This window comes from Lethenteron reissneri, chromosome 4 (assembly GCF_015708825.2).
Source record: "Lethenteron reissneri isolate LAM-NWPU_2019-01 chromosome 4, ASM1570882v1, whole genome shotgun sequence".
Taxonomy (NCBI): Eukaryota; Metazoa; Chordata; class Hyperoartia; order Petromyzontiformes; family Petromyzontidae; genus Lethenteron; species Lethenteron reissneri.
Genome location: NC_083782.1, coordinates 7,051,622 through 7,067,498, shown reverse-complemented (window position 1 = coordinate 7,067,498; position 15,877 = coordinate 7,051,622). Strand labels below are relative to the sequence as shown.

The 15,877-nt window shown below is 55.0% G+C and overlaps 1 protein-coding gene across 1 annotated transcript in view; it reads left to right on the top strand.

Annotated features, from left to right (window-relative positions):
• The window catches only part of PTPRD (protein tyrosine phosphatase receptor type D), a 228,459-nt gene that overhangs the window by 94,942 nt on the left and 117,640 nt on the right, over window positions 1–15,877 (top strand). The window contains 2 exon segments of the mRNA XM_061562738.1: window positions 14,302–14,447; window positions 14,670–14,811. Of these exon segments, the coding sequence (XP_061418722.1) occupies window positions 14,302–14,447; window positions 14,670–14,811 (288 nt within the window).

The following is a 15,877-nucleotide window of genomic DNA, read 5'->3' as shown; positions in this document are numbered from 1 at the left end:
CAACTGCCATGGTTATTGCACTGCTGGATGAAGGACTCCCCCCGCCCCCCCCCCCCACCAAGCCGCTACCATCTCTCGCAATCTTGCGATGGAATAATCTGCATCGCCACCCACGCGAGAACTGATTTCATCGGTGCCATCTGTGCCGACCCCACGTCGTCCTCTTAGACGCGTTACCATTCTTTTGGACACCCTTGCACAACGAGGTGCTCCATCTCAAGGGATTTTCCAGGTGAAATGTTCTGAATAAATACAATTACTTGGCTGCCACTGTCAACAGTCTTGACCATCGGCTATCAATTCATCACCCCTTCTCTGCCACCCCCATGTGCCTCCAATTCAGAGGCAATTTCTTTGAGAATCTGGGAGTGCAGGGCTGTAATGATGGGATGAATCATCAATTCTTATGCTCACCAAACACGCTCTGAATCAATGCCCTGCTTGTTCGTACGTGCTCTATTTGTGCCTAATGGGCTCACGTGACTGCTGCAGCCACGAGAGGCCGTTGTGTTGGGTGGCCCTGCCTCCCAACATTCGGTGGTGCTACTGCTGCGACCTGTACGGGTTTGACCCGGGACTGTCACGGAATTGGCATTTACGTTCAGGTGGTGGTTGGAAATTATTTGTACCCAAATATGATTTGTACCGTGCGGTTGTACCTACTGCCAGGGCCGTCCATATTGGAGGGCGGCGTGCAAACCACTCACCGTGTGGGACCGCCGACACCTTAAAACGACACCGGCAGTATTACATTAGACAACGGGACGTCGAAGCGCGAGCCCCGCCCCCCCCCCCCCAAAGTGCGGGGCCCGGGGCAGTCGCCCCGATTCGCCGTGCACCCCAGGGACGGCTCTGGCTACAGCACAGTTTTGATGACAGACCAAGTCCCATAGTCCCGGTTCGGCCTCAAGTGGTGAAAAAGTATCAACCCTAGGTGTTGCCTCCCACAGAGGTGATGGTCATCTCTCCATTGGGGGGTGGGGGGGGTGCATAGTGAATGCCCCCCCCCCCACCACACGCCAACCCACCCACAAGGCTTGGCAAATCTGTGGCCTGTGCATTGCAGCGCAGTGGGAGGAATTAACGGCGCTTACCACTCGCGTGCGTGCGCGGAGATTAGCAGGGGACGCCACGGGCTTTCCGCTTAACGATGCAGATTTTTTTTTTCTTGCTGTTGTTCGTTACGGTTTAGTTTAAAGACTCGGACATGAGGGGAGCCGAGAACGTCGAGGGGGGTGTGGTACGGGGGGGGGGCGATGTCGCCCTCGCAGCGCCGATGGTGTTCTCGCCTGTCGCCTCCTCGAACCGACGCGGAGCTGCGTTGAGAGTGGGGGACGCGACTCCACTCCTCCCCCTGCCCCCAAATTATCGTGGTCTGCTTTAATAATTATAATTGTAATGATGATGATGATGATATTTCGCTCACCGTGTCTCCTGAGGCGTGGCGGAAGAGCCAAGATCGTTGTAGACTCGAACGACAGGCGAGATACGTGTGTGTGCGTGTATGTGTCTGTGTGTGTGGCACAAGGTGCACATGGCCTGGCACAAGCGTCGTGGTGACGTCACCGCCACTTAGTGGCGAATGGCGGTTGTTGTTGTGGCACAGTAGGAGGCACGGGTGGTGCATCAGCCAGTCATTTCAGTCATCTCAGTCAGTAGACCCGTGGCACCTGGGTCTGCCCAGTGACCTCCTGCCAGCGGGCGATCGACACTTCACGTAGGTTCAAGGTGTACATTGCCTGGCACAAGCGTCGTGGTGACGTCACCGCCACTTAGTGTCGAATGGCGGTTGTTGCTGTTGTTGGGGGGGTGGACTTTAGGTGCCTCATTAGAGTCGGTGTGGATGGTCGCGTCCCCCAGATGCATTGGGGGGCATAACTGGGAAACTATAAATGGGGTAAAGGTGAACCCCCCGCCCCCCGCAATTCCTTGCTGCTGCTGTTGGCAGAAAGGACCTCCATCAGAGCAAGGAAGCTCTAGAGAGCCTGCTCCCACCCCCTAAAAGCTACTTGGCCTACTCTTCCACGTTGGGCAAACGTCTTGGAAATGATGGGGGCACACGCCACTGAATGTGGGATGGACAAGAGACAGGAGGGTGGATTTATGAAACTCACGAAATTGCTTCAACTACCGCGCCGGGAATTCGATCCGGCATCGTCCCGACAACCCAGGGGGGAGTGGTACAAAATCTGTAACTTTAAAGGGAGAATGGGGACAGCGGGGTTGGCAATACAAAAACAACTCAGGGTGGCATATAATTGCCCGTGTCAAGCAGCACTTAAACGATCGTATATGGTTATGGGTATTTCGCGAACGATACAAGCGGGACAGGCTCCAGGACACGGCCCCATCCTCCCTCCCCTCTCCTCTCGGTGAGCGAGAGAGAGTGAGAGCCCGTCGGATGTTTGTAGCTGTGCCTCGTTGTGCGTACACCTGGCTCGCAGGGGAGAGACCCCCCCCCCCCCCGGGTGAACACATCCACATTCCTGCCCCTCCTAACCCACCCCACGAACCCCCCACTAACCCCCGAGCCGCTGCGACGGCGGAGCGATGAGTGAAAGCTTCCGTGCAGCCACGAGGCAGCGCTCCAATTAAGCGGTCCTAATTGGGCTGCGTCAGGGGCAGTGGCTCGCGCACACGCATAGAGACAAGGACAAAAGACCCCCCCCCCCCCCCCGTATAGCCTTAACAGACTTTTGGGGGCAAGTGCTGTTATCGAGCACCTATGATGAGTGGCGCGGCGCACAATGGGGTGGGTGGCCAGCACCACGCCCGCACGCACGCGCGCAAACACCCAGACATGCGTATACAAAAAACCGCAGCCGTCATTCACCACCTGGGTCGACCCAGGTGTCGTTATGGGTTGACTGACTGAGACGACTCACAGATGCGCACCGCCCTTGTTCCCCGCTGTGCAAACTTGCTGCCCAGGACCGGTTCTAAAATTCGCCGATGTTATTGATGGTGAGCGGGAGTCGAACTCGGGCATCGCGGTGCGCGTGCGCACACCCACACACGCGCACACCCACACACGCACACACAGCTGAGTGTCTGTACAGTAGGGAGACGGGGGGGGGGGGGTCCCGGTGAAACGAAGGGGATTAGGCGGTGGCCCCCACCGTGCAGAGCCGCGCCGCGCCGGTCAGAGGATGAGGATTACCCCTGGCGCCACCTGCCACGCAAAAGTGGGGCAACCCCCCTAAAACCGAAAATAAATCCCCGACTCGCCCACGCCCAGCTGCCCCGTCGCTGCCGAGGGGTCCCACCGCGGAGCGACGCGGGACTCCCATCACAAACGCCCATCATCAATCCGCAGCTCTGGGTGAAGGCCGCCCCAGGTCATCGCCATCTCTCTCACTCACGGGCCTGAAGTGCAACACTGCCAATGCTGGCTTATGCAAATGAGCTGATTGGTCCGCACTCGCTGTGAGTGCAGCAAGCCGCTCGCAGCCGAGCGGGAGACGGAGCAGGGCCATGCTGGCGAGGTGCGATGGGCTGGGAAACCCTCCTCCCCCCGTCCAGCAAGAGTCGGGCGACTTGCCGGGTTCGAGTTCGATTCCCTGCCACGGCTAACATCTGCGGCAGGTGGTCACTGAACCCCGCCTCGGACCACCCTGGCGCTTGCCCCCAGAGTCTATAAGCCAACAGTCTTCGTGTGTGTATGGTGTACGTACGTTGGGTGCAGTGGCGTAGTGGTTCAGCACACTGATGCTCTAGAGCGGTGTTCTTCGCAAATTTTCAGAGGTGGGGTAACCACTTTTTCCTGTAAGACATCATCAGTGTGAGTTCCGCCTGCAAGGGGTTGTTTTCACATTTGTCCGCTTGCCGGTGGGGGGGCGCACTAAAGGCCACCAGGGGCCTGCCAGTGATCCGCGGGCCTTCCAATGAAAGACGCCGCTCTCGAATGTCTCGTGAGCGAGCGGATCACCTGATGAGCGGCGGTAGCAATAATCTCGCATCCAGCCTGAAGGGGGCGCCGCTGTGCGCCTACCTACGATGTGGGGGGCGAAACTGGACATGGCGGGTGTGTGGGGGGGGGCATTTAATTCCTCGCACTGGGTTTGGGCCCATGCCAAACCACACACACCACGCCACGGGGTAGTGCCTCCTGCCATCATCGAACGGGAGAGAGGGAAGGCAGAAGGGGGGAGAGGGGTGGCGGGGAGGGATGGAGAGATGGAGGGAGGCAGGCAATTCATCACGCATTTGGGAGCAGCAGCCTGTGTTGTTGAGGGGGGTAGGAGCCGGGAGTGGATGATGGTGGTGGGGTGGGGGGCCGCGGGTGTGGGGCGATGGGCGAGGGGAGGGGGGGACTGGCTGTTCTGCCTGCGCAGCTCATGCATTGAAATTAATTGAGACGAGGCAAGAGGTGAAATAACTGTGCCTCCACATCTAGCGCTCGATGCCCGGGCCTTTCTCCGCAGAGTTAATGTGAATTTTAAATTGTGTACCGTACAATCAGTCATCCAATTAAATCTCTCGGCCCGGCACCTGACACTGGCACTCGAGGCTATTGCGCCCGGGCTGATTAAAAGTGGAGGTCACGTGTCCCCCGACCAGGTCATTGTGGTCTTCATTATGGGCAAATGAGTCGCGGATTTTCACGCACTTCTCTCCTTAAGACGGAGAAAAAAAAATTGAGTGAAAAACAGGAAGGGGGATCAGGATCGGCGGGACCTGGACCGGTTCTTTAAATGAAATCTTGAATTGTCACGCGAGACGATGAGTCTGTGTCCAACATTGCAACTCGTTCGGCTTCGTTGATGCGACGATATATCAAGTGGCAAAGCTTTGAAAGAATATAAACGGGACAACGGGGCACGTTAAATGAAAGTGTAATAAAAAATATAAAAACGGGGCTTCCCTTTCTAAGTACCCTTGTTCCTCGAGAGACCCAGTTGGCGGACTACAGGACCGGGCAAGCAGCTCGGTCTATGATCAGAACCGTGCGAAGATACTGAACCGTTCGATATTCCCAACACCAGAGAGCGGTGGCAGAGAGGCGACAACTCCAACGCAAATTTGATTTAAAAAAAGAAAAATCTACTCCGTAAATTAGTTCATTGGGAAGCGACATCGACCCAGTTGGGCGCACTTGCAAATGAGATGTTCCATCTCAAGAGATTAGTCGGGTAATATATTTTAAATAAAAAAAATTATACGCTGTCCAATTCCAACCCCCCCCCCCCCCCCCCACACACACACACTCTGTGTATCTCGGTTCCTTGGCCTCTCCAGCCCATGGGCCTTGGTGCAATTGCACCGCCCGCATGCTTACATCGGCCATACGGGCCTTCTGGAACAAACCCTGGTCTGTATTCGACTTCTATCGTGGTGGTCCGGTGCAGGAGTCACCGATGATGAATGCACTGCTACCGCAATGGGCCTCCCATGTGCCGCAGCGGGACAGCTGCCACCGGGGGATCCCCTGTCACAGAGCACCTCGAGGGGTACTGCGTGGGAGCGGCGGTGTGAATATTCAGTTGCGAGGACGACGACGACGACGATGATGATGACGACGGCGATGATGATGATTATGATGGTTTGATGGGACCAGACTTAAAGGCTTCGACTGATCCTTGAGATCCGACGTCGATAACCGGCCGTGGCTCATCCAAAACCGGTTCTGGGCACCCTGCAGTTTTCGCCAACTTGCATTGACCATCAGAGTGAAGTATAGTCAAATTATCCCGCGGATGACACAGTATCGGAAGCCGTTTATCCTGCAGTTGATTGACTTCAGGCTCTAAAATGTTATTGAATTATTCGTATTGGATTCACTATGCCTAACCCAATTACCACTCACTTAAAACCTTGACGTTTTAATATTGTATTGAAGATACTGGCTTTAAATTCAGCCTTACGTTTGCTGTCGCTGTTGCTGTTGTTGTTTACAGTTTGGATCCTTTCTTTACTTTGTGTATTAATAATGTATGATATTGATCCGTTTCCCATTTGTTTAGCTCTGCGTTTTAATTCACCGCTCCGCGTAACCCGTTCGCTGCCGCTGCTGCTGCCTGCATGCAGTCCGTGATGCTTGAGCGCCACGCTTTCCATTTTTTGTGCGCAAGTGTAAACCACTCCAGATGCCCGTCACGTTATCCGTCCACTCTCGCACGACGTTCAAATCCGCACGTTCATTCGCCACGCTGGCACTCCGTTTTGCCACTCGGTGTTGTTTTATGTTTTTTGCGATGTTCATTTTGTGTTTTTTTGGCCGGCGTCCTCTGCGCTACAGCAAACGTTATGATACTCCCTTGCAAGAGAGACGGCAGCTCCCGGTGACCTAACCAGAGAGATGTTAACTGCCTCGCCTGGTACGCAGGAGGTCCGTGGGTTCGATCTCAACCCTGACGCCTGCTGTATATTTAGATTTTTCTCTGGGTCCTCTGGTTTTTACCTCCACATTTAGAAGCAACATCATATGCTTTTAGAGTATTTGGACTGCTCTAAATTTCCACATGATAAGCCATCATTTGTGATGGGCAGGTCGCTTCTGCAAAATAGCTATATTGCGGCTGAGTGGGCCTTACCTGGTAAAATAAAAAATAAAAATTGTGCAAATAAAAGTCTTGCGTTTTGCGTTGATGGCGGTCGCCAATCATGGCTCCTGGCTCCACATTGAAGGGGCTACACACTCTGTCCCTGACGACGCCTGCCAGTCGATCACGTTGAGTATGACTGGATTGCGGTAGCAGTGTATTCATCATCAGTGACTCCTGCAGCGGACCACCACGACAGAAGTCAAATACAGTCCAGGGTTTGTTCCAGAAGGCCCGTATGGCCGATGTAAGCATGCGAGCAGTGCAATTGCACCAAGGCCCTATGGGCTGGAGAGGCCAAGGAACCGATATACGCAGAGTGTGTGTGTGGGGGGGGTGGAATTGGACAGAAGGCCCCCCACAATTTCACTTCTTGCGCCAGGGCCCGTGATGGCAGCCACGCTACGCCGCTGGACTGATTGAACCCGAAACGTTATTTTATTTTCACGTGTTAAAACGATATCTCATTTACTTGATATTGTATTATTATTATTATCATCAACGTCATTATCCCGATATACGTAAATAAATACGCAGGTGCGCGAAGAGAAATGAGCCTTTAGCGGTGCCCGTGAGCAGAAGGGCTCCGTTCGGTAAATCAGTGGCGCTAATTGGCGTCTATGTTGCGTGATAATTTGTTGCAGTTAATTGGTCCCCTCTCGCCGGTTCGCTGAAGTCGTGTGCCACTCGTGTGCCCGCTTGCCGCCTTGTTGCGCCTCTGTGCCCCCCAGGGTGCCACTGTCCGACAGAGACGTCGACGCGTTCCCGGCCGACGAGGCAGCTCCTTACAACCCCCCCCCCCCCCCCGACCTTCGTTTCAGCCGCGCATCTCGTTCCTAACGACATCTAACTGGGTCTTTTCTTTTGGCGAGCGATTAAGGTTAACGGTGGGTAAGCGGGCAACCGTGCTGTGTTGGGCAAGCAAGTGGGTGAACTAGCGGGTGAACGAGTGAGCGTTGTGGGCCAGCGGGTGAACAAGCGGGTGAACGAGCGAGCAGGTGGGCCAACGGGGCGATCAAGCGGGTGAACAAGTGGGTGAACGAGTGAGCGGTTTGGGCCTCCGGGGGGGCGAACGAGCGGGTGAACAAGTGGGTGAACGAGTGAACGGTTCGGGCTACCGGGTGAACGAGCGAGCGGGTGAACAAGTGGGTGAACGAGTGAACGGTTCAGGCTACCGGGTGAACGAGCGAGCGGGTGAACAAGTTGGTGAACGAGTGAACGGTTCAGGCTACCGGGTGAACGAGCGAGCGGGTGAACAAGTGGGTGAACGAGTGAATGGTTCGGGCTACCGGGTGAACGAGCGAGCGGGTGAACAAGTGGGTGAACGAGTGAATGGTTCGGGCTACCGGGTGAACGAGCGAGCGGGTGAATGAGTGAGCGGTTTGGGCCTCCGAGGGGGCAAACGAGCGAGTGGGTTGGTCAGCTAGGGGGTAGGAGGGAGTGAGAGCCCTGCGGTGTGGGTGCAGCGAGCGTGAAGGGTCCCCCGCACAGAGAGCGCGTTTGTTCCCGAGCGCCATTAGGATGCGACGTGCTGCGCTCTGCTCGTTTGCGCAGCCTCCGCTCCGTAGTGGCTTTGTGCGTGCCGAGTGTTTTGGATGCAAATTTTCGGGGGTTTGAGTGAAAGTGGCGAACGAGTTGGGAGCTCCGAGAGAGAGAAGGGGTCGGGGAGGGGGGGGGTGTGATTGGTCTGTCCACGGTACCCAGGCGGTCAAACTCAAGTGCGAGAGTACGGGGGCTTGCTCGGGGTGGACGGGCTGGGGGTTGAGGGGGGGGGGCTGCAGCGTGAGTCCAAGGGAGGGGGGTAGAAGTGTGGAGGGGGGGACAAGGGCTGGGCTGGAGGGGGGGGGGCTCGTGTCCAAAAAAAAAAAGAGGCGGCGTGAGAATGATCGGCTCCAGAGATTCCCACATACAGTGCGGGGAGGGAACGGCACGAGTAACTTTAGACGGGCTGCTCATCCGCCAGATAGAGGAGGCGTGCGTGTGCACGTGTGCACGTGTGCACGTGTGAACGCGCACGTGCTGATGCTGCTGCTGCTGCTGGCGGTGACGGGGTGGCCAGCTTGTGTGGCCCTGCGAGCCTCTTTGCCCGGGTCGTCCGTGCCGATGGTCGAGAGTTGTCACGGAGCAGCGGCTCAGAGGACGTCCACCGTGCACCACGGGTTCTCAGATCGGTGCATCGCACGACCGCGAGCGAGAGATGGTGGCGCGGCTTTTGGAGACCCCCATTCAGCAGTGGATATATTGCACCTGATGGCGACGATGAGCCGGCGGCCGCTCCAATTATCGAATTTCCAAACCCCTCGCGCTCCACTAAAGACAAAGTTGTAGCCTTAACAGACTGCTGGGGCAAGTGCTGTTTTGGAACAACAATGAAGGCTGGAACGGTACACGAGGGGCTGGGTGGCCAGCACCACGCCCGACGGCCTTTGTCTCCCCAGTGGCGATGTTTACACACCGCACCAGGTAGTCATTTGAGGCTGAGTCGACCTAGGGTAGGCCCAGGACCGGTTCATATGATCGTCACTGGTGTTGGCCGTGAGCGAGAATCGAACTCGGGTCGCCAGGTTTTGTAGCGCGGCGCGCTAACCGCTATACCACCACTCCCCCACTCCCCACTACACCAGCTCCACCACCTCTGCCCCCACCACCCCCCACCCTCCTCCACAGCTCCACCTCTGCCCCCCACCCCCACTTCCCTGGTTTTGACTGAATAACCTCGTGAAACGCCGAGGGAATAGAAACAGCAGGGCTGATGGAAAAATCAAAAATATCAGATCCGCGCTAATCCCCAAGTCCTGTGATTGTGCGGGTTGGCCCCGATGTTATCAACGCCGCACGCTTATTTGTCAGCCTCTGTATCAATGTTTGTTTTTTTTGGGAGCGCGTGGCATTATGGATTTTGTCAGCACGCTGACGATGCTGCCGCTGCTGCGGCTGCAGCGGTGGCGATCCCCCCCCCTACCCCCTCGGGTCACAGAGGGCTTGTGATGCCGAATAGCGGTGCAGGAGAGAAGGGGTCCCCCAGATACGATGAAACCGAGTAACAGGTAGACAATTGAGGATGCCAGGTAGGATGGGATGAGTCGTAATCAATAGCGTGTATACATGTTGAACTTCTTTCGCGCCGTACGTAGCCAACCGCGCTAATCGGAGGTGCGCGTTGGAAGGACAACAACACGAAACACAAAAAGCAGTGTGGAGGGAGAGAGGATGTCGAATAGAAGGGACAGTTGTTTCATCGATTGTTGCTTTCCAAGACCGCGAGTGATGGGGATGGCTTTGGAGGGCATTCATCCAGCAGTGGAATGATCCTGGCTGTAGATGACAGCGACGATGATGATGGTGAATAGTGGGATTTCAAAATAGATGTTGCCATATAGACGGGGACGACGATGAGAGATTGCGAAATGTAGAAGGGGCCGGTTCTCGTCACCACCATCGTCGGTCGTGATCTATCTATAATGCGAGCAAGGATTGAGGGGGGCGGAGTCTGGGTCACGTGAGGAGAGGGAGGAGTTAGGGTCACGTGGGGGAGAGGATTTAGGGAGAGAACCGGAAGGGGATCGGGGAGTTGAGACGGAGTGAAACAGGAGGAGGCCACGCTGGGCAGTACGGGGAGGGTGGCGCGATCGCCACGTGTTGGCAGACATCGGCACCGTCAGCCATCGGTGTCAGGACGCAGAGGGCTAGCAAGCTGTGGAAGGCTAGCTGCAGAGCGGAGCAGAAGGGTGGCTGCAGAGCGGAGCATCAGTGTGGCTGCAGGGCGGAGCAGCAGGGTGGCTGTGGAGTGATCGTCGGAGGAGACGCGGGCCTGAGCGAGGACGCCGTGTGAGCCAGATTTATACGAACCCAAATAAAGGACAATGGAGATCGACACTGAGGGAGAGTCCTTTATTACATATCGACTGCTGGGTGAAGGCCTCCCCAAGCGGCCGCCATCTCTCGCTGTCCTCACGGTGCAGCACTCCGTGTAGGTCCCGTGTCTCCCTGCGTCGGACGCCCGCTCCGGACGCGTTCCATCCCTTAGAGGGGTGCCGGATTACTCCGGTGCCTTCTCTTCCCGCGACCGCGTCCGTGTCATGTTCCCCAACGCTCCGTCTCGCGCGCCGTTGTGGCTCGCGATCGACGGCGCTCCGAGATTCAATTGCGCCATTGACGCAGCGTATAACGCAATAATATTGTTAATTGATTAGATTACAGATAGGGTGCGGGAAATTCGCCCTTCCACTTTGTCGCTGATCGGAGGGGTTCTGCTGAATTCTAATCATATTAAATCTACGCGACGACCTGCTTACTGGTGCGGCGCTAAGTCTACCGTGCGTGACCATTTAAAGGCCCCATCGTCAGCACAATCAGCATTAGTGTCGCCTCATTGAAGGGAGGGGGGGTGGAGTGAAGCGCTCGATAAAATTCCATTGACAATTCGGTGCGAGTGTCTAGAACTCTCTTAGCCATATCAGAGGGTGCCACGGTGGCGAGATTTTAACTCCCTCCCCTGGTATACAGAAGGTCATAGGTCCGATCCTGACCCTGGAGTTTGCATGTTCTCCCCGTGGTCACGTGGATTTTTCTCCGGGTCTTTCGTTTTTTTTCCCTCCGCATTTAGAATCAATGTGCGTTTAGAGTATTTGGGCTGCAATAAATGTCCACGTGATGAGCCACTTCGTTTAAGCTATCATTTGTGGCCAGGTCAATTCTCAAACAAAAAAGAGCTACACAGCTCAGGGGGCCTTACCCTGTCAAATTAAACACAGTTTCGTTGAAAAATTTTACGGGTGCCATATTTCCAAAGTGCGAGCGCACGAATGGCGCGACCCTTCGCGAAAGCGGCGCCGCCGGGGTGTGCAGGGAGGAGAGGGTGGCAGCCGGCGTCCACTGCTGGCATATCCTTGGTGGCCACCGTCCCAGCGGCAGGGTCCGTGGAAGCTTCGAGCTGGCCCCGCACGCCACACATGCCCCGCCGCGCACGCCCCGCACGCCCGGGCCCCTTCGCGGCCAGGATTAGAGTACTGGCAGCGGACAGTGGTGCCGGCATACGGGCGCGACTAAGCCAGTAATATGAAATAATTGGGAGCGTGCTTAGGCCCATCTGCTCCCAATCGTTCGTCTCCCCCACCCCTGTCTTTCATGTTTAAAAAAATAATAATTTAGCCCACCTCGTCGTCAAAGATGAGCGCTGCGCATCCGATGTCTGCGCCCCGAAACGCACTCGTCCTGAGCGCGGTGCGGCCTTCTGCGCGTTTTTTTATGAGCAGACCGAAAGAATAGTAATCTTTATTTAGACTGCGGGAGGGAAATCCGATGAGCTATGAAGCTCTTTTTTGCACAGATGTCCGGTATGGGCGGGTCAGTGGGTTTGGCGAAACGGCAAGTCTTCTACACGGCCGGTGGGGTTAGAGACAAAGGTTGTGCAGTAGCGGAAAAACCATAACGCGCCCGACCTTTTCGTAAGTCCACTGCTGGATGAGGGCCTCCACGCCCATCATGAACGAGAGCGCATTGAAGTGACTCGTCATGTGGAAATGCATTGCAGCTAAATACTCTTTAACGCGTGTTTCTAAATGCGGAGGGAAAAACGGGTGAGAACATGCAAACTCAAAATATACAGGCATCACGTCAGGGCTGGGATCGAACCCACGACCTCCTGTACACCAGGCGAGGTAGTTAACATCTCGCTACTGTGGAGCCCTAATTAAGCACTTAACTCCCGCTCCCCTGGCCCCTGAAGTCATTCAGTTATCGTTATTTGAGGTCCCTTTCTTGATTCACAGAATAAAATATCTTGGTCGAGGTTTTTTTTTATCTCCGTCTCATTTGTAGTCTCATTTTACACCTTTAGCCCAACACCTGATATAATCATCTCGTTTGCATATAATTTGCATACGTTGTAATATATTTGTAGCATCTTGAGCATGAGAATGGAAACCGAAGAATTGATACTGGTCGTTACGTGCCTGCTAAATTACAATTTAATAAAGTTGTCATCGTTTACAGCCCCTTTCGTCAGTCCACTGCTGGATGATTAAGGCCTCTGCGCACACCGTGTCAGCAGTCATGGGGGGTTGTTTGGGCCATATTTTACCACGCTGGTTAGCGCGGGTTGGTGAAATTGGGGTGGAGAAGGGGTGGTGGTAGCACTTGTTGACACGAACGCTCACTTGGTGGGACGGTTGACACAGACAAGCAAGTTTTACTTTTAATGTCCAGGTGCATCGGCAAAAATTGCCGTGTTTCTTCTTCAGAACGAGCAGGGGCGTGTGATTTATTTAGAATTTTTTTTTAAATCACCAGTAGCAGCAGCAGCGATGTCCAGGATCTTGATGTAAAATGTGGAGGTGCTACTGGCACGACGAGATGGCTTCAGCAAAGAGAGAGAGTTCATGTGGTGCTGCTGTTCCTCCTCCTGCTCCATTGAAGGGGCACAGACCACAGTGGGGATACTGTGCGGTCCATAGTGTGGGTGGCATGGCCACATTGTGGCTTGTGTCTTTAATGTGTCTCTATGGGTCTCTGTGAGTCTCTATGGGTTTACTGTGTGAGCCATAGTGTGGGTGGCATGGCCACAATAACACTAATGTGGCTTGTGTTTTTAATATATCTCTGTGTGTCTCTATGAGTCTATATCATCTCTGTGAGTCTCTATAGGTTTACTGTGTGGCCCACAGTGTGGGTGGCATGGCCACATTGTGGCTTGTGTCATTAATGTGTCTCTCTGGGTCTCTGTGTGTCTCTATGTATTTACTGTGTGGGCCATAGTGTGGATGGCATGGCCACAATAACACAAATGTGGCTTGTGTCTTTAATGTATCTCTATGGGTCTCTATGAGTCCCTATGTATCTCTGTGAGTCTCTATGGGTTTACTGTGTGGCCCATAGTGTGGGTGGCATGGCCACATTGTGGCTTGTGTCTTTAATGTATCTCTATGTATCTCTGTGATTCTCTATGGGATTACTGTGTGGTCCATAGTGTGGGTTGCATGGACACCATTGCGCAACTGTGGCTGGTGTCTTTACTTTCAGCAGAGCTTAATATTCAGTGTATCTCTGAATAATCGGCTTGCGGTGGCACAGTAACAGAGTGGCTGACCTTTCTGCAGTCATTTGTGCTTTGCCCGTAAAGTAACGCAAATTGTTTGAAGTATATGGATGAACGTGTTGGTGATTAGGAGAGAGGGTGCATGGTGCTGTGCATGCTGTGTGAATAGTGTGAGCGTTGGTGCAGCGGCTAGCGCGATTGTGCATGAACCTACGACCCAAGTTAAATTCCCGCTCACGGTCCAACAGCAGTGATGATTATCTGAACCGGTTCTGGGCCTCCCCTAGGTCGACTCAGCCTCAAATGAGTACTTGGAGCGAACTGATCCTGGACCTCCTCTGCTAGGTCGACTTAAAAATGAGCACTTGGTTAGGTGTGTAAGCAGCAGCACGGGGAAGACAAAGACGGCCTGGTATGATGCTGGCCACACCACTGTCTCATTCACCGTGCCGGCCTTGATAGCTGCTCATTCACAGCATTCTAACCCAACAGTCTAAAAGCCTAAATGGGGATCTTGTCTTTATTGCCGTGTGTCATGCGGAGTGTGGCCGGTGCCGTAAATGACTAAAGCAGTGACTGTGGCTCGCTGCATCTGTCTGCAGCCCTGTCAGTGATTGACACCGCAAACAACTCTGGAAACGTCCGTCGCTTGCGCCGATCGTCCCGACACCATGCTGACGCCCGCATCTTTGTGCCGCCCCCCCAACCACCTAACTCCTGCAGCTCCACCGCGGTTCACCCACCCACCTGAAAGCCAGGTCGGAGTGTCGGGCGGCGTGGCGTCCTTCGTGTGCCGGGCCACCGGCGACCCCAAGCCCAACATCACCTGGGCCAAGAAGGGCAAGAAGCTGAGCTCCCAGAGGTTCGAGGTGCGTGACCTCCGGTCTCTCCCGCCAGCCGGCAGGGTCCAAACAACGCGGCGACGGTGCCTGCCCACCCGCTCTCATGATAATCGTCACCTTCTGAACATCAACGATGCATCGTTTTTTTGTGAAAGGTTCGATCGCAGGCGACCGGCACGTGGCGTGCCTTCGGTCTTGACACGGCCCCCCTCCTTCCTCCGTGCCCCGCCCCCACCCCCGCATGCACAGATCATCGACTACGACAACGGAGCGAGCTCAGTGCTGCGCATCCAGCCGCTGCGGCCGGCGCGCGACGAAGCCGAGTATGAGTGCGTCGCCTCCAACGTCCTCGGCCAGATCTCGAAGAGCGTCAAGCTGAGGGTACTGCGCGGTGAGTGTTGCGCTGTTCCTTACGTCCACGCGCGCACACGGACTCACGGACACATGGACCCACAGACACACGGAATCACAGACCCATCGACTCATGGACCCACGAACGCACAGACTCACGGACCCACAGACACATGGACCAACAGACCCATGGACCCATGGACCCACAGACTCACTGATGCCCACGTCCGGCAGGGTGGAGGTGGGGGTTGGTGTAGACCACCTGCTGATGGCAGTACAAACGGTGGATTTCGTGAGTCCACCCGTGCGGGGTTTTTGAGTATTATCTCCCTGTCTGCAAGGTGAGTTTTCTCTGTTGCAGTCCCGTCTCCTCTCACCGTGCAAGCGTAGACGCGACATCATAGACGGACACAATGCGCCGCACTCTGCCGAACACAATACGCACGGTGGTGGCCCATCCAAGCTCTGTCCAGGCTCAAACCCTGCTTTGCGTCCGCGATGTGGCGAGACCGGACACATTCTCCGGGCGGTTTGGATGTTACGAACGACCAGCGAACATGCAACCTTGGCCCAACGTTGGCACCGTGGGTTGGCATTGTTTGTTGGAATTGTTGTGGCCCAACGTTGTGGCCCAACGTTGCGGCCCTACGTTGTGGCCCTACGTTGTGGCCCAACGCGCCACGTCTATCGGGAGCCTCCATCGACGGCGTGATTCCAAAGTGACGGAGATGTCCTTCTCACGTGGCCATTCAGGCAAATCGCTCTCGTCTCATGCTTATAGTCAGTGCCGAGGCAGTGGCGGAAGTTCCACGTTCCTATGGCGGGGGCGAGTTTACTTACAGGATGGTGGCACCCAATAGCCATGTAACTCTAGGTTGAAAACTCGTTTGTTTAGAACTGCTTGTTGTTGTGTTAAGTTTGCTGTCCTTCCCCCGCGCCTCCGATTAGCACGGCTGGCTACGTACGGTGCAGAAAAAGTACAACACGTACGTATAAGTTGAGAGTTACGGACGTTGCATCGCTGGGTGGACAGGGAGCGGCTCAACATACGTACATACATGTACATACATTGTTTAATTCTTCACTCATTCATTCATTTATTTTTA